The sequence below is a fragment of the Erpetoichthys calabaricus genome, chromosome 8 (assembly GCF_900747795.2).
Source record: "Erpetoichthys calabaricus chromosome 8, fErpCal1.3, whole genome shotgun sequence".
Lineage (NCBI taxonomy): Eukaryota > Metazoa > Chordata > Cladistia > Polypteriformes > Polypteridae > Erpetoichthys > Erpetoichthys calabaricus.
In genome coordinates, this window is record NC_041401.2 from 87,862,877 (window position 1) to 87,887,355 (window position 24,479).

Genomic DNA, 24,479 nt, shown 5'->3' on the forward strand with positions numbered 1-24,479 from the left:
ATAATATTTTAACAAAGCAATATTAAATACAAAATTTACAAAGCAACAAAAAACATGTAAAATAATAATTAAAAAATAAGAAATTACCAAAAAAGAGATAAACTTTCTTAAACCAGGGCTCAGACAATGGCTAAAACATAACAGTGGGTTGAAGATAAATTAGCTAACCGTAAACCATTGAACAACTTCTTTAACAGGTTTGACCACCCTAACTCACTCTCACTCTCACCTCGGAGTATTGCACTCTCTACACATCCTTCTGCTGATACCAGCATAGGAAAGACATCCCCACCCATAATTACAACAGCGCAAGTTAGCAGAGAGCTGAGGAGACTTCGTGCCAGCAAAGCAGCGGGTCCAGATGGAGTATCGCCACGACTGCTGAAGGTCTGTGCATCGGAGCTGGGGGGCCCTCTACAGCGCATCTTCAACCTGAGCCTGGAACAGGGGAAAGTCCCGAGGCTTTGGAAAACATCTTGTATCACCCCAATCCCAAAGGTATCACGTCCTAGTGAGCTGAATGACTTTCGGCCTGTTGCTCTGACATCACATGTGATGAAGACCATGGAGAGGCTGCTGCTTCACCACCTTAGGCCACAGGTTCAACACGCCCTTGACCCTCTGCAGTTTGCATATCAGGAGAAGGTGGGAGCAGAGGATGCCATCATCTATATGCTACACCGATCCCTCTCTCACTTGGACAGAGGTAGTGGTGCTGTAAGAATTATGTTTCTAGACTTCTCTAGCGCCTTCAACACAATCCAACCTCTGCTCCTTAGGGACAAGCTGACAGAGATGGGATTAGATTCATACCTAGTGGCATGGATCGTGGACTATCTTAAAGACAGACCTCAGTATGTGCGTCTTGGGAACTGCACGTCTGACATTGTGGTCAGCAACACAGGAGCGCCACAGGGGACTGTACTTTCTCCGGTCCTGTTCAGCCTATATACATCGGACTTCCAATACAACTCGGAGTCCTGCCATGTGCAAAAGTTCGCTGATGACACTGCTATCGTGGGCTGCATCAGGAATGGGCTGGAGGAGGAGTATAGGGACCTAATCAATGACTTTGTTAAATGGTGCGACTCAAACCACCTACACCTGAACACCAGCAAAACCAAAGAGCTGGTGGTGGATTTTAGGAGGCCCAGACCCCTCATAGACCCAGTGATCATCAAAGGTGACTGTGTGCAGATGGTGCAGACCTATAAATATCTGGGAGTGCAGCTGGATGATAAATTAGACTGGACTGCCAATACTGATGTGCTGTGCAAGAAAGGACAGAGCCGGTTATACTACCTTAGAAGGCTGGCGTCCTTCAACATCTGCAATAAGATGCTGCAGATGTTCTATCAGACAGTTGTGGCGAGCGCCCTCTTCTACGCAGTGGTGTGCTGGGGAGGCAGCATTAAGAGGAAACACGCCTCACGTCTGGACAAACTGGTGAGGAAGGCAAGCTCTATTGTTGGCATGGAGCTGGACAGTTTAACATCTGTGGCAGAGCGAAGGGCGCTCAGCAGGCTCCTATCAATTATGGAGAATCCACTGCATCCACTAAATAATGTCATCTCCAGACAGAAGAGCAGCTTCAGCGACAGACTGCTGTCACTGTCCTGCTCCACTGACAGATTGAGGAGATCGTTTCTCCCCCAAACTATGCGACTCTTTAATTCCACCCAGAGGGGTAAACGTTAACATTCAACATTATACATAGTTATTGTCTGTTTTTCTGTTTTTCACCTGCATTGTTATCATTTTTTAATTTAATATTATTTATTGTATCAGTATGCTGCTGCTGAAGAATGTGAATTTCCCATTGGGATTAATAAAGTATCTATCTATCTATCTATCTATCTATCTATCTATCTATCTATCTATCTATCTATCTATCTATCTATCTATCTATCTATCTATCTATCTATCTATCTATCTATCTATCTATCTATCTATCTATCTATCTATCTACCTACATGCTGCACAAGGCTCCTCTTCCCTACAGTAGAATTTTAAGCTACAATGAAAGTCAAACTAAACCAAAACAAACATAAAGCACACAACACCAATGTCTCATAGTGTAATACAGTTGGCAACACTCCAAGGCAGCCTGAACTCCCACTTTATAGGCTGGCTTTGGCCTACATTGGGCCAAATGGAGTTTGGCTTCAAAAGTTTAAAATATTCTTGAAAGTCCCAAAAAAGCAAAAAATATGCTTCACAAGGGAGAGAACTGTAAAACTCCATCCTGCACAGACATGTCCGACAAAGAATCTTAATGGATTTTTTTCACAACAATGTAGAAAAAATAACATATTCCAAAAAAAGGAGGAAAAAGCAAACTAGCCCAAATAAAAAATCTACAAGAACAATTATAAGAAGCAGAGTAACACAGAAAAAAAACCATAGTAAAAAAACAGATTACAACCAAAGAAAATACAATACTCAACAGAACCACTGAACCAGCAATGCACTTTCAAATGACCCGCCCCAAACTTTAATTTCCAGCTTTCCTTTGGGCTTGGGGCAGGTTCCTAAACTATGATGGACGGGCGGCCATGTCTCTTGGGATCCACCCTCAAAAAACAAGGAACTTAGGAGAATAGCAAGAAATACATGAATACTGAACAATAACCAAACACAAATAATACACGATTAAGCAAATAGTAAATGAGCAATACAAATACAGTATTATATAAAAAATGGAAAACAACTAAGGATAATGAACAAGGAAGGCCAAAAGTAGCAGTTAAAACATGAACCATGGAGGAACCCTGTCTTGATCATAACACTTGGACTTTCCTGTAGCTCACTTGTAGTGGCTGTGCTTGAATCATCCTTGGTGGTTTAGCAGGTTCTCCTCCTCACTTACTCCTCAAAAGCACCAATGTGGTGTTTTTGGCAAACAAATTCAAATGTTACTGTTAAATAAGCCCTTCTGTTTAAATGTAATTCAGGATTTTTGAACTTCCAGAATGGGACTGCCAACATTCACTTCTAAGTCAGTGGCAGCACCACAGTCCCTCTCATCTCAATGACCGATACCTTGAGCAAACTGTTCTAGCTTTCTGCCTGTCCTATCTAGCGTTATTCTTAAACAATCAACATGGTTGCAGCTAGGGAGCATGTGACACCACTGAAGGATCTGAATGTCACCTGGCCAAGGATTTGCTTTCTCAACAGAGGCAGGTCTTCAATGTGCCACATTCTTGCTTGATACAGTGAGCTGATTTGCTACCCACTAACCCACTGAGGGAATTTCCCGACCTTCTTTCCAAGACACCAATAATTCTTTCTCAATGAGTTGTTATCAGACGTTTTAGTTACAAACAATAATGACCTGATTAACATACAAAGGTCCATGGTACCATTCACAGAGACACATTCATTTGTTTCATGTTGGCTCCAGTCTTCTCACACTTGTACACAAGCAAACAATGAGTTTTCTCTTTTTATCTTGCCAGAAGAAGGGGCCTGAGTTGCCTCGAAAGCTTGCATATTGTAATCTTTTTAGTTAAGCCAATAAAAGGTGTCATTTTGCTTGACTTTTCACTACATTTATAGAGGTCCAAAAGCCTTTTGCCTCTTTAGCAGGACCTTTACTCATGGCAATCCTTTGACAACTTGACAGCTTATGAATTTTTTAACTGTGAACACTTTATTTTTTAATTGGGATTTGCAATATAAGTAATTTGGTTTCACTTTCATTTTTTACAAAGATTTTAAGACTTGCAAATTCATGTTTTTTGTTTTCATTTTTATGTTTTTTTCATTTTTGGAATGGTGCAGTGCCAACTTGGTTTTTAATGGGAGTTGCCAGTTTTGAAGGTTGATTGTTATTATGTCCCAACCTGTTGCTAGTAGGCATGGTTCTGGTACTTAAACTGGCATCAAACATCCTTCAGTCTTCAAACTTGTGGATGTTCTGTATAAAAAAGAAAAAAATTGCTAGTTCCCTATTTAAAATTCTCAGTGATAGACTATTTGGGTAGACAATTTGAGTTTTGCTGTTTAATTTTGGCTTTGACGGACAATCATCTTGCCTTCCTATTATAAATATTCCACCTTGGTTTTTCCTGTCAGCCCTGAGAGAAGAAACCTCAAGTCTGCATTAGAGATTCAGAGAAAACCAAAAGTACGATATCATACATTAAAAGAAAAGATTTGTCCTTGAAGTCTCAGAGCTGGAAATGATCTAAATAATTTGATTAGAAAAAGTGATGATAAAATGATATTTACTAGCTAGCCAAAAGTGGGTCAGTTAATTTACCATACACACCAATCAATAAAGGAAACATGTGCAGCCAGTATGGAGTCTCCACAAGTCCAATAGGTGAAATAAACATCCACTCATCCCTTTTGAAACATGCAATTTTGGGGTCGCAGGATTAACATTGGGTGCAAGGTAAGAAACAACACTAGACAGGGCATCAGTTTGTTGAAAGGGTACTTCAACACATCCATTCAGAGTTGCTCATACATGGCCATAATTTCAGTTGAGGAAGTGAAAACCAGAACAAACAAAATAATAACAACAACAACAACAACATTTATTTATATAGCACATTTTCATACAAAAAGTAGCTCAAAGTGCTTTACATAATGAAGAAAAGAAAAATGAAAGACAAAATAAGAAATTAAAATAAGACAACATTAGTTAACATAGAAAAGGAGTAAGGTCCGATGGCCAGGGTGGACAGAAAAAACAAAAAAAAACTCCAGAAAGCTGGAGAAAAAAATAAAATCTGTAGGGGTTCCAGGCCACGAGACCGCCCAGTCCCCTCTGGGCATTCTACCTAACATAAATGAAATAGTCCTCTTTGTAGTTAGGGTTCTCACGGGGTCACTTGATGCTGATGGTCATACAGACTTCTGGCTTTTAATCCATCCATCATTGCTGGAACATCATGGTGCTTAGAGTAGATGGTGGTGGCGCAAGCCACAGTGAAGTTATGGGAAGGTCATGTTAAAGTAATGTGTTTTCAGCAGTTTTTTAAAGTGCTCCACTGTATTAGCCTGGCGAATTCCTATTGGCAGGCTATTCCAGATTTTAGGTGCATAACAGCAGAAGGCCGCCTCACCACTTCTTTTAAGTTTTGCTCTTGGAATTCTAAGGAGACACTCAGTTGAGGATCTGAGGTTGCGATTTGGAATATAAGACGTCAGACATTCCGATACATAAGATGGGGCGAGATTATTTAAGGCTTTATAAACCATAAGCAGAATTTTAAAGTCAATCCTGAATGACACAGGTAACCAGTGTAGTTACATCAAAACTGGAGAGATGTGCTCGGATTTTCTTTTCCTGGTAAGGATTCTAGCAGCTGCATTCTGCACTAGTTGCAAACAATTTATGTCTTTTTTGGGTAGTCCTGAGAGGAGTGCGTTACAGTAATCTAGTCGACTGAAAACAAACACGTGAACTAATTTCTCAGCATCTTTCAATGATATAAGAGGTCTAACTTTTGCTATGTTTCTTAAGTGAAAAAATGCTGTCCTAGTGATCTGATTAATATGCGATTTAAAATTTAGATTACAGTCAACAGTTACCCCTAAGCTTTTTACCTCCATTTTGACTTTTAATCCTAATGCATCCAGTTTATTTCTAATAGCCTCATTGTATCCATTATTGCCAATCACTAAGATTTCAGTTTTCTCTTTATTTAATTTGAGAAAGTTACTATTCATCCATTCTGAGATACAAGTTAGACATTGTGTTAGTGAATCAAGAAAATCGGGGTCATCAGGTGCAATTGATAAATTCAGCTGTGTGTATCAGCATAGCTGTGGTAGCTCACGTTGTGCCCAGAGATAATCTGACCTAAAGGAAGCATGTAGATTGAGAAGAGCAGCGGACCCAGGATAGAGCCTTGTGGAACACCATATAGGATATCATGTGTCTTTGAGTTGTAATTACCACAACTAACAAAGAATTTTCTCCCTGCCAGGTAGGATTCAAACCAATTTAAGACGCTGCCAGAGAGGCTCACCCATTGACTAAGGCGATTTCTCAGAATATTATGATCAATGGTGTCAAAACAGATAAATGGCCTCTGTTTGCATTTACCCACAAATCATTTACTACTTTAACGAGTGCAGTTTCTGTGCTGTGATTTGTTGTAAAACCTGACTGAAATTTATCAAGAATAGCATGTTTATTGAGGTGCTCATTTAACTGCATAATGACTGCCTTCTCTAGAATTTTACTTAAGAAAGGCAGGTTAGAGATGGGTCTAAAATTTTCAAGAGCAGAGGGGTCGAGATTATTTTTTTTAAGTAGGGGTTTAACTACAGCAGTCTTACGACAGTCTGGGAAGACCCCCGTATCTAATGACAAATTTACTATGTCAAGAACATTATCAATTAGCACACCCGATACATCTTTGAAAAAATTCGTTGGTATTAGGTCAAGGACGCAGGTGGCGGGTTTCATCTGAGAAATTATTTTATGTAAATCAGGTAAATCTATCCTATTGAAAGAGTTTAATTTGTTTATAATGGAATACTGGGGTTTAGGAGGATCCTTAGTGTTGGGGAGATATACTATGTTATTTCTAATATCATTAATTTTTTGATTGAAAAATACAGCGATAGCCTCACAGGTTTTACTGGAAGTACTTAGGAGGCATTCCTTTGAGTTACCTGGGTTTAACAGACGATCAATCGTCAAGAATAAGACTCTGGGATTACTAGCATTGTTATTTATAATCTTAGAGAAATAGCAGCACCTCTCAAGACGGACTGTGTTATTGTATTCTGTTATTTTAACTTTTAATATTTCATAGTGGATAGTTAGTTTAGTCTTCCTCCATTTACGCTCAGCTCTACGGCATGTTCTCTTTAAATAAAAACTGATGTAGAGATAGGGGATTCTCAGGGTTTGAACAAAGGAATCTAAAGCTGTAAGACAGCAGTACTAACACCTACAAAGCAACACTCATGAATAGCTAAAGTGTGGTTTGATTAACTACTGATTCGAAAGGACAACCAGAATAAGACAGAACCCATATAGTACCCCATAATTTATTCCATGCTTCAAATGAATTAAACAGAATAGGGAAACGCATGCTTATTGAAAGAAATCCATCCGTACATTTTCTATATTCACTCACTTTCTTGAGAAGTAAGGTGAACCAGAGATGCAGATATATTAAGTGTGTATATTTTATATGATTTATAAATAAATCTAAAATAAGAGCAAGCAAATTCTAGGTGTAATATTGTAAGTGAAGATGTGTTATGACCTCCCAAATGCCCTGACTCAAGCTCATTGTGTCATGCAGTTTTTATGAGATACGGTACTGTATGTTATTCTCTTCGGACTGCCGCAAGCCCTCCCTTATAATAGCTTTCCACCTGCCTCAGAAAATAACAGCCAATTAAGCAGTCAAGCCTGCTCTAAGACATTTTGTTCCTGAGGTACTCTAGTGTGTAGAGCAAGGACATAATCATCAAACCACATTATTTGCATGGCCACCAACTGCTGACTATGAGTCTGAATGTTGTGTATACAAAGTCACCTCTTTGATTCCAGAACTATCCAGAAGGAATATCGAATCCTCTAAGAAAAGAAATATTGTAGCAGAAAGATAAGAGAACTAATTTATGTATTTAATCAATGCATGTTTTTAGAAGTACTTTTTATCAGTTATTCTGACATCCCAAAGATCAATTAGGTCAATTCTTGATTCACCATGACCCTGAATTGGATGAAGCAGGTTTGAGAGTGTTACTTTTATTGGCATTTCCATCAGTGTATGGGGTAATTTGCATAAATATCTGTAGGAGAATTTCTACAATTACAGCTAAAAGATTGAAATGGTGTCCACACCTATATATTGACATCCGGCGCTGCCGAGAGTGGCAGCCTTTTCAGCAGCTCCGTGTAGGACTATATGTGTATGTGTATTTTTCTACTTTTATTTTTTCTATTTTTATTTATTGATCACTCCTACCACTTTATTTTATGTGGATTCGTTCCCTGGACACACTTTTACAACATGGGCATGGATTTTTATACGCCGAGACTCGCCTATTCAAGTACTCAACTTCGAGCGCTGAGAACAAATGCCAGTGCCGGTGTGGTTCCCTATTTACCTGACGAGGTAAGAAGGCGGTATCATGGCAGCAGAGCCGGCACTAAGCTAAAAATGAAGCAGCTTGCGAGAAAGTGGCGTTTTAAGCCTTCGGTGCCTTCTGTTATTCTGGGGAATGTGAACTCAATCTCAAATAAGATCGACGAACTGGCTGCGCTGGTGAAAAATGTCAGAACCTACAGAGAATGCAGTTTGTTGTGTTTCTGCGAAACGTGGCTAACTAACACCATCCCAGATGCTAATGTGGAGCTACCCGGGTTTAGCACAGTTAGAGCGGACAGAGACGCAAGTACCTGTGGGAAGCACAAAGGAGGAGGACTCGCTCTCTATGTTAATACACGGTGGTGTAACTCTGGACATGTTAAAGTCAAAATCTCCACTTGCTGCAGGGACATCGAACTGTTGGCCGTAAGTCTGCGTCCCTATTACTTGCCCAGAGAGTTTGGACACGTCATTGTTGTCATCGTGTATATTCCTCCTCGGGCGGATGTGGAGATAGCGAGTGACATCATCCATTCTGCTGTTGCTAAGTTACAAACGCAGCACCCCGAGGCACTTGTGCTAATCGCTGGAGACTTTAACCATGTGACGCTGGACAAAACATTACCTGCATTCTCCCAGTATGTGGACTGCAACACCCGGGGAAATAAGACTATTGATTTACTGTATGCAAACGTTAAAGACGCATACAGTGCCACCCCGCTGCCTGCGCTTGGGAAAGGAGATCATAACCTGGTTCTACTTCAGCCTCACTACAAACCAAAAGTGAGAGTCCTACCTGTAACCAAACGATCATTCAGGAAGTGGACCCCGGAGGCTGAGAATGCTCTGAGACAATGTTTTGGAACTACAGACTGGGATATCCTGCAGGGATCACATAGTGAGAATATTGAGGAGGTTGTTGACTGCACTACTGACTACATCAACTTCTGTATGGACACTTTAGTTCCAGTAAGAACTGTACGCTGCTATGCTAACAACAAGCCATGGATTACAAGTGACATCAAGGGCCTTTTGAACCAGAAGAAAAGGGCCTTTAAAGACGGTGATCAGCATGAGCTCAAGCGCGTGCAGAAGGAACTCCGAGTCCAGCTCAGGGCGGCGAAAGAGCAGTACAGGAGAAAGCTGGAGCAGAAGTTGCAGAACAACAGCATGAAGGAAGTGTGGGATGGGATGAAGATCATCACTGGCTGCAGCTCGAAGCGGGGTGCCACCATCGAGAGAGACATGAAGAGAGCAAACCAAATGAACATCTTCTTTAACAGGTTTGACCACCCTAACCCACTCTCACCTCGGAGTACTGCACTCTCTACACATCCTTCTGCTGATACCAACATAGGAGAGAAATCCCCACCCACAATTACAGCAGCGCAAGTGAGCAGAGAGCTAAGGAAACTTCGTGCCAGCAAAGCAGCAGGTCCAGATGGAGTATCGCCACGACTGCTGAAGGTCTGTGCATCAGAGCTGGGGGGTCCTCTACAGCGCATCTTCAACCTGAGTCTGGAACAGGGGAAAGTCCCGAGGCTTTGGAAAACATCTTGCATCACCCCAGTCCCAAAGGTATCACGTCCTGGTGAGCTGAATGACTTCCAGCCTGTCGCTCTAACATCACATGTGATGAAGACCATGGAGCAGCTGCTGCTTCACCACCTGAGGCCACAGGTCCAACACGCCCTCGACCCTCTGCAGTTCGCATACCAGGAGAAGGTGGGAGCGGAAGATGCCATCATCTATATGCTACATCGATCCCTCTCCCACTTGGACAGAGGCAGTGGCGCTGTAAGAATTATGTTTCTAGACTTCTCTAGCGCCTTCAACACCATCCAACCTCTGCTCCTTAGGGACAAGCTGACAGAGATGGGAGTAGATTCATACCTGGTGGCATGGATCGTGGACTATCTTACAAACAGACCTCAGTATGTGCGTCTCGGGAATTGCAGATCTGACATTCTGGTCAGCAACACAGGAGCGCCGCAGGGGACTGTACTTTCTCCGGTCCTATTCAGCCTATATACATCGGACTTCCAATATAACTCAGAGTCCTGCCACGTGCAAAAGTTTGCTGACGACACTGCTATCGTGGGCTGCATCAGGAGTGGGCAGGAGGAGGAGTATAGAAACCTCATCAAGGACTTTGTTAAATGGTGCGACTTAAACCACCTACAACTGAACACCAGCAAAACCAAGGAACTGGTGGTGGATTTTAGGAGACCCAGGCCCCTCATGGACCCCGTGATCATCAGAGGTGACTGTGTGCAGAGGGTGCAGACCTATAAATACCTGGGAGTACAGCTGGACGATAAATTAGACTGGACTGCCAATACTGATTCTCTGTGCAAGAAAGGACAGAGCCGCCTGTACTTCCTTAGAAGACTGGCATCCTTCAACATCTGCAGTAAGATGCTGCAGATGTTCTATCAGATGGTTGTGGCGAGTGCCCTCTTCTACGCAGTGGTATGCTGGGGAGGCAGCATTAAGAAGAAGGATGCCTCACGCCTGGACAAACTGGTGAGGAAGGCAGGCTCTATTGTTGGCATAGAGCTGGACAGTTTAACATCTGTGGCAGAGCAACGGGCACTCAGCAGGCTCCTATCAATTATGGAGAATCCACTACATCCATTAAACAGTGTCATCTCCAGACAGAGGAGCAGTTTCAGTGACAGACTGCTGTCACTGTCCTGCTCCACTGACAGACTGAGAAGATCATTCCTCCCCCAAACTATGCGACTCTTCAATTCTACCAGAGGGGATAAACGTTGAACATTATTCAAGTTATTGTCTGTTTTTTCACCTGCATTTTTTATTACTCTTTAATTTAATATTTTTTGCTGCTGGAATATGTGAATTTCCCCCTGGGATTAATAAAGTATCTATCTATCTATCTATCTATCTATCTATCTATCTATCTATCTATCTATCTATCTATCTATCTATCTATCTATCTATCTATCTACAGTACATATATCAATTCATAACTGAATTCACTTAATCCTATTTTAAGATTCTGGAGAGGCAAAGTCTCTCCTAGCAACATCAAGAATATGCAGGAATCAACCCTGAATAGGGTGCCAGTCTATCACAAGGCACTCTCATGCTTAGCAGGACAGTTTAGAGTCTCCAACTAATCTAGCAGGAACATCTTTAGAATATGGTAGTGTGAACAGTATAGCAGGCACTCATGTGTGAACCCCAAACTCAAACAATCATCAAAAGGAGCATAGTACCAAAAGAAATGGGGATTTATTAACAAAAATATATTAACAAAACAATATTGGGGAAGAACAAAGTACAAATGAACAAAAAATAAAAAACACATCTGCATTCCAGATCAAGCTTAGTGGCAGTAAATTCCTGATGCTCTTTTTCACTTGTTCTCCCAGCTCACTTTCCAGTACTCTCCTTCCTCCCTCTGGTCAGCTGTACCCTTGTCACCAAATGTGCCCCTACTCTAAGTTCAAGGCCCTTTTATACTGTGCCACAGACTCCTTCTGGGTACCTAAGCACTTCCATGGTCCCGGCTGACAGCTATCACATGGGTAGAACTTCTCCTAGTGTCACCAGGTGTCCCTAAAACTTTTGCTGCATCACAGAGGACTAGTTGTCCTCCCCAGTACCCCTGAAAGGCTACAACACATTGTTCCCTAATGGCTTGGTAAACCTCAGACACCACAATGGAGCTTATATTACTACTTACAGGGTCTTAATTGACCCCCTGCTGTGATGGTAGCATCTCTTGATGTTCAGCAGGGGCACTACTACCTAGATTACTTTCATGGGGAATAAAACTGGAGTACCTAAGAAACTCAGTCAAACATAGTGAGAGCGCACAAACTCCACACAGAAAGTGGCCAGGCTGAGATTTGAGTCCACACAGCCCCATCTATGTAAATTAAAGACTGATGGAATGACCTAAAAGAAGGTGTTGTAGAGTTAAATGCCCAGCTATGTGTGATCACTGCATCTCACTCTCCCATTCTTCTAGACAAGTGTTCTCTCTTGTGTTAGACGGAGTCACTTACTGTTACTGTGTTCTTACAGGATGGTTGCAGGCAAGGCAGAACCAGCAATGCCAGGGCGGTTGTACGTCCACCCAGATTCTCCAGCTACAGGAATGCACTGGATGCGCCAACTGGTTTCTTTTCAAAAGTTAAAGCTCACCAACAACCACCTCGATCCCTTTGGTCATGTGAGTAGCTACTCTAAAATAAACCCTTCAAATGACACATTTTGTCACAGTTGAAGTGAAGTCATGTCTCAGAGATGAAAAGAGAGATTTACAGCAGCTGTAAAATGAGTCTGTCTTCATTGCTGATTTTTGAACATATATATTAAGTATGAATTCATTTTGTCTGTTTTTGTGCAGTTTAAAAATTATTAAATGTATTGATTACATTTGTGCCCTGTCCAGGGATTGCTTCTGCCTTGCACCCCAAGATTGTTGGGATAAGCTCAGCTTCCCTGTGACCCTGCTCAGGATAAAGTGGGTTTGGAAAGTAAACAGATGGATCGACAGACTTTTTTTTTTCTTTATCATAACACCATTTTTTGTATTTTTTTTTTCTGTCCTCCATTACTAATTTAATGTCACTTTGATGGCTATGCCCATCTTGTTTATGGTTGTTAGACCCATTGCCAGTCATGTGACTGAGGCATTCTTACATGCTATGTCAAAGGTCCTCCAATACTTAAGATGGCAGTGCAGTATCACTGATATTCAAGTTTCTTGATGAAACTCAAACAAATCACTCTCTAAGAATTTCAATTTTGTTAGGCTTCTTAGATAGATACTAGGTCTTCTGCCAGGTGATTAAGGCTGATTTTATATTTCGGGTTTTCAGATTTGTGGTTTTGTATTGATTTCCCTTTAACTTCTAGCATGTTCTCTGATTTCATTTTTTGCCCATTCCAATCAGTACGTCATCTCCTGTTCATTGAGTCTTTGATTTTGTTTAGCTTTGATTTCATTTTTCTTTTCAAAAAATATGACAGAGTTCAAACAAACACTGATCTGGGGCCATTTTGCTTGCTTGTGTACATATGTATATGTATATATGTGGGAGGGTCCTGCAATAGACTAGCACCCTGTTCAGTGCTTTTTCCGGCCTTGTGGTCAGTGGTGGGCTGCTGTTCCCTAGTGACCATGAGCTGGATTAAAGAGAATGTTATGTTATTCTATTTATGCCTGCAAATGTATGGAAACATTTATAGAAATATCAAAAGGAAAAGTTCTGGTATCATTGCTAAAGGATGTTGTTTATGATTGTTAGGTCCACTGAATGGTTTCATGGAATAAGAAAGTGATTGATTACCATTATCCTTGGCATTTTCTTTGCATCAACAGCTTTATGCAGTATATACTGTATGTCTTATTTATGCTGAAGAAACTTTCGTTTAAAATTTCAGAAAATATGAAAATTAAGTGTGTACGGCTACTGTGTGGTAGGTATAGTGAAGAAATTGTCTGTGTTGTCCTGGCAAAACAGTCAAGGCCGAGCATGTTATTTTAGGATGGGACAGTTATGCAATTATGATTTGTCATGGCTTACATACCAGTTTTTCACTATTGTTTTTTATAATTTTCATTTAAGTTTTTGCAGTGAACTGTACATTATTGAGTTTAGTCACTATGGCACCAAGTGGTTGTGGATATGTGCACAGGGAGTGCGGCTACGTTCCTGTGACATCTTTGTGATGACTGGGCATTCCCACTTCAATATGAGAAGTCTGCTGAAAAATAACTAGAAAGCACATTGTTTTAGATTTTTTTTTCTGGCTTTGTTTGACTCTGATGCCTGTTACTTAACAGTTTTGGTCATTACACTCTTTTCCCTTAACATCTGATTTTAGCCATGCATTGTCTACTCCATTTTTTATTGTCATTAAAATAATCTCGGCTTCTCTTACCATAATAAGCAGGTGTGCATGGTAAAGTTGTGTTAGTCACAGTATAGTTGCTCATAAATTCACCAAATTTGCAAAAAAAATCAGATATGAAAACTTTCTAGGTCCTTTTTTGACTTCTTTCAAAAAGCTATATATATAAAACTTTGGAAGACACAGCCCATCTCAGGAGAATTGGTGCAAGAGAGGGACCAACCCAGGACAGCGGCGTTTGTACCCTCAAATTCACATTCACATCACTCCATTTTAGAGTCAATCTAGCCTGCATATTTTGAAAATAAACTGGGATAGCCAGAGGAAAACCACATGAGGAAGGACCTTTTTGGTATAGAAGCTTATTTATGGCACTCAAAATGTATCCTATTGTGCACTTTCACAAACTATTTCTCTTATTCTGCTGAAGTACTGTCAGTCTTTGTAATGGTCTTTAATTCACAGAATGGAATATTGCATTGTGCACAATAGAACTTTTAATTTCTCCTTTCCAGTAACGTAGTAGTGTCAATTTCAACATATATTTGATAATATCTAAACGGTTGATACTGCATATATTGTAACTTAATAACGAAATAGAAAACTCAAATAAAAAGGAGCATATGGGAGGAAGTCACTTGGAGACAACATGCAATACAGCTCGCCTAGACCTTCTCTATGCCATTAAACAGATCATATGCTAAAGGGACAAGTGATCCGTTCCTGCATGTAATGGGTGTGGCTGTTCTATAGGTGGACAGTAAAGTCTCAGGGAAGCAGAGGCAGACAATGTGATGACTGTGAGCCCAGCTTTAATTATTCATGGAGTTCAGGTGGTGGTTGAATTCTGTTTTGTTAAGTTCAACTTGATTGCGTGGAATGTTTTTTTTCATTATATAAGTTTGATTTGATTGTATGGAATGTTATTTTCCTCCAATAAAATGAAAGAAAAAAAATATTCATGGAGGTTTAACATAAGAAAATGTAGGCGTGACATCACTTCTTGGTAAAGCAACAGAACAGATGATGTCAGATGGAAAAGGATTCTGTAGGAATTATTCCTGAGCTCAGATGTAAATATCCCAAACAAAAGCAATGAACTCAGTGCTTCGTAACTTGCACTTTTAGGTCAGCTACAAAGCTAGTGGATCTAGATTTGGTCTCATCAGCTGTCTTAAAGCCTATATTAGGTTTTAAACTCATGGAATTATTTTATGTGCATACGTTTTTTAGCGGATAGAAGAAAGCTTTATTAAATACACCCCGAAAAATCAAACAGCAAAGAATTTCAGCTAACAATAGACCATTACAAAGAAGGTAACCATTTTCATTTGTGTATCTTTAAAGAACTGTTGGCTCAAACATAACAAAATATTGTAATGAGCCAAGGCCAGAGCCACAAACAGTTAGTTACCAATTAATGTGACTTCAGAAGACTAGGAATCAGTACCCCTGCAGCGAGTCTGCCCTCAGTAATAATGACAGGTGAAATGGAGTGTCAGATTGAAGCTTCTGGGAGACCTGTAGCAGCTTTGATCCAGGTGACATACAACACCAGGCTTTTTTGGGTGACGGTCCTATTTGTTACCTTCTTGTACAGTATGTTGCAGTTTGACTTACAAAATCAAATTAACTAAACACATTATGGGAGTATGCAAAGAATCTAAAAATCTTTACATGTGGTTTTGTAAATTTGTGAACCAACCAATTTGCAATATTCCTATTTTTACAGCAATAATGAGGGCATCTTATTAAGTAAACAGGAGTAGAATACTACTCTGTCAATAAAGCTAAAGATATAACCACAATATCAGAAGGACAGGCCATCCTGACACAGAGAACAACAAACAGCAAATCACACCGTTGGGAACTGTGCATGCACAGTACACTAAGGAGATGGGAAAAGTCACCATGTGAATTCCATTAGGATGTGTTAATGCAAGGTAAAATTATGTAAGACCTAGCATGACATGGGAAAGACACAGTATACTCCATTAGAGCAAACAACATAGGAACAATGGACATAACCATCACTGAAGTATGCAGCATTGATACAGAAAATTCGGGTGAACCCAACCCTTAAAATTCCACTCACGAAAGGCACAACATCAAATCACTGGTTAGACCTACAAAGACTATTCATCCTACAAAAAAACAAAGTTGCTCTGAATTATATGATTACAGGGAGGTATGGTAGAGCAGTGGTTAGTGGTTCTGCTGCCTCAAAGACCAAAGCGTCTGTGTCCAAATGTCAGCCCGGTCACCCTCCGTTTAAGGTTCATCCTGGATGTCTCTGGGCTCTTTTGACATCACTAAAGCTTGTGAATTAAATTAACTGATAGCTGTAATTTGGCTCTACTGTGTAACCTGATTTTTTCCAAACAGTTCAGAGGGAACTGGGCCCAGGGCAGAGAGAAGAACTTCATGAGATGCCACTCCATCTAACAGCATACTCACAAACCCTCAATATAATTACAATGGTGAAACCAAATAGAATGTTATTCCAATAAAAAATATACTGTATTAAAGGTTTACCTTCTGGGAACAGAAGTTGTATACTGTACATAACACTAGAAAATGAAAGCCATAGTCAATCGACAGATAAGCATAACTTGAAACCGGGTCTTCATTAACTTGGAATGATGTTATTGAGAAAGTGATAAAAAAGGTTATAAACAATAAAAAATTAATTTCTCGAAAACAAACCATGGAAAAGGATCATGTATTCTCTAAAATGATCCTAAACCTTTGAAGATCTTGATAACCAAACAATAATGAGTAATCAGTTAATGTAGTATGCATTGTGAGAGGTCGCCCAAACACCATCAGACAGACGCCAGCACTTTATAAAACACACGTTTATTTAACTCCAAAAGTCCCACACAGCAGACAGTGCTCCCGCACCAAACACCCCTACACACAGGCTTCTCTAATGTCCATGGGCCGCCTCTCTTCCTCCAGCCACTGGAGCTTCATCCTGCTCCAGCCCTGGACTCTAGCTCCCCGACTGTAGGAAGGCAGCCCCTTTTATCTTCATCCAGTTGTGCTCCAGGTGCTTGCTGCTGATCTACCGGCGGCACTTCCTGGTGTGACAAAAGTGCCGGACTAGCACCCGGAAGCACTCCGGGCATCCCTGGAAGGTCCTTTCTCCACTTTCCCAGGTGTGGAGGAAATGCAGATCTCCCGGGCTCCACGCTGTTCAGGGCGCCCCCTCGTGGTGGCTACGAGCCCCAATGGGTTTGAGCCTCCTCGCTTCATCCCCATGGTCCTCTCACTAACCAGTGCGGTTGCCCCCTCGTGGCCCGTGGGACGTATAGACCGCCTCCTGGTCTTTCCAGGCATCCTGGCTGGGTCTGCCCCCCAGCCTCCTGTCACAGCATGTTTTTGTGAGAGCCTAGAGATTATCCCAGGAAAACTGTGGCAGCTCTGTACAGACAGTGACCAGACCAGAAGTGGAACCCAAGTCTCTAGAGTAGTAGTTTCCAATCCCAGTTCTGGGAAACCCCTGCTGCTTTTTTCCAACAAGTTTTAAAGTCACAGACAGGGACTCATTTTACCTCTAACTTATCTCTTTGTTTAATTAATATATTTTTTCTTTTTCTGTATTTAGAAAAGATCAGTAGAGTGGGATTTTTTTTTAAAAAATCATTTTTTTTTCATCATTCAAGTTCTTAATTCTCTGTTGTCATTTTCCTATTGATTCACCTTTTCCATGGAGTTTTCTCCCTTAATTGTATCCTAATAATGGCTAAGTCAAGTGGAGATGACAGCAGGACAAATGACACCAAATGCTGTAGCTCCTTCAGTATCAGACAAACTAGGATGAAAATTTGGAAATAACATCTTAATAACCAGAACACCCAGGAAATCAAAATGAAAATTATGATGATGACAATCTTAAAAACCAAGACTAAAAAATAGTTGTAAGAAACTCTGGGTGTGAGTGTGAGTCTGGCAGTTAACTGCTGTCCCATCAATGGTAATTTCTCACTGTGTATCCAGTGCTCCAGATTAAGTAAGCTCTGATCCCCTACTAATTTTTTAAAAAACTAATAAACAAGTGAATGACAGAGTATAATGAATTGCTTGTAGTTTTACTTTGGCCCTTTATGTGTAATTGTGGGTGCTATGGTCTCCGTAGTGAAATGAGGCACCAAAGGAGACATAAGAGGAGCCAAAACAGTAGAAGAAATTAACAAAAGAAGTAGACTGTTATGTACTAAAAGGGGAATTGATGTTTTTTTTTAAGAGTAATGAATTGGAGATGAAGTGCGGATAAGGACAGACAGGAGGTCAAAACGCAAAAGGACAAAAAACAAAATTGAGAAAACAGACATGAAAAGTCCTAACACTATTTGGAAGTACTTTTTAGGTACTTCTGACTCTAAAGTGAGATAAAGAATTGTGAAAGCAAGTTTATTTAAGCTAGAAATTGTTGATAACTGTGCCACTATCTTAAATAATGAATGTGTGATTACATCACCTGAACATGTGACTGGCAATAGAGACTTAATTATAAATAACATGAATGTAGCCATCAGAAACTAAAACAATATAGAGGCATCCAACGTGTAAAAATGTTGCCAATGTGACATCTCTGTCCTAACAATAAAAACAATGATTAAAAATGCACATTATCCATCCATCCATCCATTTTCCAACCCGCTGAATCCGAACACAGGGTCACGGGGGTCTGCTGGAGCCAATCCCAGCCAACACAATGCGCAAGGCAGGGAACCAATCCCGGGCAGGGCGCCAACCCACCGCACATTATATATTTTTTAAATTAGCAAAAATGAATCTCTGGAAGACAAAAACCTGGAATCATTAAAGTTTGTTGCGGGGCAAGAATTTGCCCTGCAATTGATAATCAGCCTTCTCACATTTAAAAATGAATGAATTATTGAACATAATCAGCTATTGGATTCTAACAAACAAATGCATATGCTGGTTTGTTTGTGTGCTTCGTTCTCCAAGAATAAACACCTGATGAATAAAATGAAGCTGTACAATACCCCAAACAGTGCTAAGCTTTATTATACAGACACTAAAGGTCTGACCAAGCCAACAGACCCTTAACTTGTTTGCGCAGATTAAGGGCATAACAGAGATTGAACTTTTCGTTTTTATTTCATCCCTAGTACCACAGCTTTAAGACTGGGGAGTTTTACTGAAATATTAACACTTACTGTGTGACCAAAGCTTCCACTTCCATTGTGACTATGCTTATTCTATTCAATTGGATTTATTCTTATTAAATCCACTTCCATGCATAAAATCAGCATGCTACACACTAACTACAAATACATCATGGCCAAAATACAGCACAAAAAGATATATCAAAAACAGAAAAATGTAATGTTGCAATAAAAAGTGCTTATCCCCTTAGAATCTTAGCCTCTCCACCCTTCCAGTTTCTTCACAGGCTTTGCTTTTTCAGTGTTAAAGAGTTGGACCATATGATAAAAGCACTAAGTGGAGTCTTCATTCATGGCAGTGCTTCGTCAAAACATAGCCACATATAGTACATGCTCCCACTGAAAAAACCAAAAGCCACTAATCAAACTGAAAAGACATGTTTAAGCACTGGGAAGAAAGAGGAATACCCATAGGTGATGTACAGTCTTGCAGGTATGGGGAGAGCATGCAAATTACACACAAACCAAAATCGGAAAAGAGCTTTAGGTCTGTGATGCGCCAGGGCTACCATATGTGCCACTGCACAGCCTTGAGATCTTTGTACAATCTGCAATTTCTATAAATTAATCAGTTATTAGTGACTTGGAGTGGAGTAATGGCCTGTCCAGTGTTAGTTCCTCCCTGATTGAGGTGTGATAAGCGCTCACTTCACACAACTATAAAATTGGTTTAGCAAATGAATGGAAAGATAGATTTACAATGGAGGAACAACCTAAAATCAACATGAATGAACTTACTATGATACAAGGAAAGAGGAATCTATACGTTTGAATTCTTATTCATCATAAATGAGCAGCAGATAAATTATGTCTAGCTGAAAGAGTTGCATTGATCAGAAACTTTAATCTTGTAATCTTTACAAATAAAAACTCATCCAATCCTCAACAAATTACATATGTTTAGTGATGAAAGGAGTGAAGGAAGAATTGATTTAGATTTGTTCAATGTAGTCTTAATTGTGTTCCATCAGTCGTAAAATGAAGTAATAATATACCTGCAATGAAAAAAGCAAATTCAGTAAATAGATAGATCTACACGAGTCAAAATTGAGGATAGCCAGTGAACCATTAAAAGGTTCAACAACTTGGTAGACGTGAGCTTAGCCCAAAGGGTGCCTCTGAGTACTTGTCCCATCTGATTGTGTCAGATAAAACCTCATTAGGTTCATAGCCTCTAAGACCAGTGCTGAGTCTGACTGTCAAGATGAGTCTCATGCTTTCGAAACGATAAGACCAATAATTAGGACAAGTAGTCAAGGGCTGAGCTGTCTGACGCCCGGTTCTGCCAACTCTTACAATAAGCACTTATTTGAAGAAATGAAGACAAAGTATTGTGGTTTAAGAATCATAGTGGTCTATACATTTTCAAAGAACAGTGAGGCGAATGCTAGGAGTACTCAATTAGATTTCATTGTGACATAGAAGAAAGACAGAATAAGTGTATTTAACCTTTTAAATATTGATTCAATCGTTGCCATTCTAATATTATCAAACAAATAAAAACATGCATACAACCATTCACAAATGTGTAAATAAAAAAAAACTCATAGTGCAGCAAACCTGACATTGATCTGTTCATAAAAATGTAACTGTTTAGTTGTTTAAAGACTTGCAGACCTGCTGTGTAATTGCAGTCTTAAGACTGGAGACTAAAGCGGTGGTAATCATCTGTGGCTGATGCCTTGTAATCAGAGGTCAAAGGGCGGCCCTGCATGGTCCTTAAGATCTGTCACCTCAAGGTCAGCTGGGGCCACTGCAAAGCCCTACAGAAATTTTCTTCCTTTGCTGCTACAAACACAACACAAACCTCTTCTGACTAACAGTCCCAAGTGGATTAACCTGAAAGATTTCCAAAGTGGACCGGTGTTTGTGCTGGAGGTGAATGGTGACATTGCAGTGACAAGCACATATCTGGTGGGGAAGTGACTGGACACTGTGCAGAGGAGCTAAGCACACTTCATGGTTGCTGTATTCCTTTATGCTCCAGGATAAATCAATGAATAGTGCGATTGTATAAATAATGTAGTATTTTAAGTGTCAGCTTTGATGGCAGCTTGAGGACTAAAGACTGAGAGGCTTTTATGGTGATAGCAAAGCCCTTAAGGTTGAATGCACCTGACTAAATGAGTCTGAGTTGTCCAGGCGAGATGAGGAAGTGAATGCAGAATGAGCCAGAGCTAGTTATAATGGGTTTTAAGGAGGGCATCATTTATGTCTGGTTAAGCTGTACAATTCAAATAATGTCTCTCAGTTTTATGTTCACCCACTCTGTGCGTCACAAGTAGGAATGGCAATCTTGGTCTGCTATCCTAGTTAAATGACTATAAAGGTACTGCTAGTCCTCTGTATGTATCTATCATCAAGCAGCTTAATAAGTAGTCAATTTCTGAAACTGAGATCAACAGTTACATTCTGCATATTGTTTCCCTGGAAAGATGCCACCAGTCTGCACTTCCTGCTGGGTGTCATCCCATATAAATGATTGCATGATGCATCAAATGTATTTTCAACAAGCATCTTTTACAGTACTCTATGAACTACAATGGGATAATTTGCTGAAATGAACAGTTCACAAATGCATAACAGTGGCAGTAAGGAAAACTACCATTAGAGTTAATTTTGTACTGAGAAAGCAAAACTAACATGCTGCTATCTCTTAGATACTGTAGTGTCGGCAGTAAAAGAAGGTGTAAGACAACTGGCTTCTCCAAACTCCAAATCTTTACTGCTTCCTTTCTTACAGAGCACAACTTGGAATTTACTTCCAGGCGTGAAAATATGACAAGTCTCTTGTCTGCTGATGATAGCAGCCCACCCAACATCACACATACAGCAAAATAAATTGGAAAGTGAAGCAGTTGAACATGTCATTATAGCTTATTAGTGGGACTACTTGGCATTTTCTTAAGTGCAAGAAAAAGTAATATTTTTGTTAAACACTGGAAAGGATAAATAAAGAAATTTAGCAAATTTCCCTCATTAAGATTTTTTTTGTTTCCATTTAATCTTCTTATGGTATACATGCCAAGCTAAACTCATTACACTACCCTATCCCTTGCTACCTTCGTTATCTCTGCTGAAGAATTCCCAGATGCTCCCAGTCCACTCTTTATTCATCATATTAAACAACAAAATTAAAAAAATCTTCAGGAATAATATAATTTGTCCCTTTTGACAGAAAATGCAGATTATTTTTATTTCCTACATCCTGAATTCCCAATTGCCTCTTGGGTAAAACAGTGGCACAATTGATAGCACTACCACCTCATGGATGCTGAATCCTGTGCTCCAGTCTCCTACCTGGTTGTTGCTTGTGTGGTGTTTCCACAGGTGCCCCTCATCTACACAGCCTTTATCTTCCACCACCCTGAAAGGCTTGCCTGTTGGGCTAATTGGTGAAAATAAAGTGGGCTCATGACAGTGAATGTGTGTGTGTGCAATGAACTTGTACCATATTCAGTACTGTTTCAAACCTTACACCCAGTGCCGCTGGCATAGACTCCAGCCCCTCACAAACCTCATTTGGACTGAGAAGGTCTGAAAATGTTAGGGATGTATTCTTTGTCTTCTTATTCATTTCACTCCCAGCATTCCAAGTCCCATGCCTTTTTTCCATTCCAAATTTGAGTCCTTTTACAGAGACATTAATATTATGATGCATTTGAAAACTTGATAATTCTGATAGTCACAAAGAAGTCATCATGGTCTAACAATCAAGTTCTGCAGTGTGTTTAACATTGTATCTCTAAATAACCACTTCAAGCGATGTTTGGGTACGTTCAGCTATCTGCAGAATATGCTCATCTCCCTTCAGCTTTGCACGGCAGTCCCTACAGACTGCCTGAATATAGTCACAAAATTTTAAACTGGTAGTTTGCTGCCACAGACACACACAGACATTCTGTTTTATTTATAGGATGACAAAAGGGCAAAAAGAAAGCAATTTTATATCTGATAAATGATGTATTTGTTATTATTTTTTATATACAATATTAACAGTAAACATTCTTCCATCATTCAGTAATACTTTGACTAATGCATATTTCTATGTCCTCTGCTTTTCTTAAACCATAAAAATGTTGAGACTTTTTCCTTTAGGACTAGTCTGTGATGACTCTAAATGCTGCTTAGAATTTTCCCCGGTGGAAATGATTCAAATATGTTCATTTTAGTTGCTCCTTTTCACATTGTGTTGCTCTACTGGTTTATAATTGTGTATTTCTCTTTCTAATCTTTAGAATGGGAGTATAAGTTGTACTCACATTACAATATTGTGACGGAAAAAAAAGGGTCACCTGTCTGCAAGATGGCTGCATGAAATACTACAGGGTGTAGTGTAGACTGGGGCTCTGGGGACATACCACATTATATATGCCTGAAAGCAAAGGGGTAAACACATTTTATTATTATGTAAAATATTACAAAGTACTGCCTCTTATTATTTAAATTAGTTATAAGCAAAGCATTATATGCATTGGAGGTGCACAGTAATTTACCAGGTGTGGATAAGTGTAAAAAAAAAATCACAAAGAGCCCACCAAGTCTAGAATAGTCAGAGAACTAATAAGTAAAGATGACTTGTGTGATAAAAAGTGACACACCAATATGCTGCCTCGCTCTGGCTCTGTAACTTGTTTAAGGTTAATAACTGGCCTCTGGCATTTATCACAGTGGAAATGTTTAGACTCGGATACATTGTGGGGTGTCCTTCTGTAATTTGGTTTCATTTGAAAATTTTTTTTGGCTTTCCTGTGGTACTTTGGTGGCCTTTTTCAGATTCATATTAGGTTTTAATGCATGTAGATTCCAATTCTGCTTACAATTTCCTGTCTGGAATTTATTTATACCAGTTGAAATATTTCTGCATCTTTTTCAGTGTCATTTTGTTGTCCACAGGCACCACTATTTTTTTGAGAGGTCAGTACTGCTTCGGAACTAATCATAAAATATGCAGCATTTGACATCCTAAACCATTTGAGTTTACAAAGAACAACAAAAAAGAGTTGCTTGTATCTCTTTAGTTAGCATACCCAGCAAACAAATTTATTGTTTTCAATATTTTGAATATGAGTTTAGTTTTTTCGATTTTAATGATCATGTTTTCTGACTTTCTGGTTACGAATTCTTGGCCATTTTCTTGGCCGTTTTATCTTGTGGTCCTTACCAAAATAATTCCTGCCTTTTTCTCAGTCTGGCAGAACATGATCCAACTACTCCATGACAATACACTTGGTGTAGTCGGTAGGATTTGCACAATAGGTGGGTGGAGTGCAGTGACATGTTCAGTACAGCCGTTGATGCTATGTATTGTGGA

The 24,479-nt window shown here is 39.9% G+C and overlaps 1 protein-coding gene across 2 annotated transcripts in view; it reads left to right on the plus strand.

Annotated features, from left to right (window-relative positions):
* tbx4 (T-box transcription factor 4) overlaps positions 1 to 24,479 on the plus strand; it is a 121,332-nt gene that overhangs the window by 71,763 nt on the left and 25,090 nt on the right. For both annotated transcript variants that reach the window (XM_051930807.1, XM_028808330.2), the window contains exon 5: positions 12,132 to 12,279. In XM_051930807.1, coding sequence (XP_051786767.1) covers positions 12,132 to 12,279 — 148 coding nt within the window. The remainder of the gene's footprint in view (positions 1 to 12,131; positions 12,280 to 24,479) is intronic.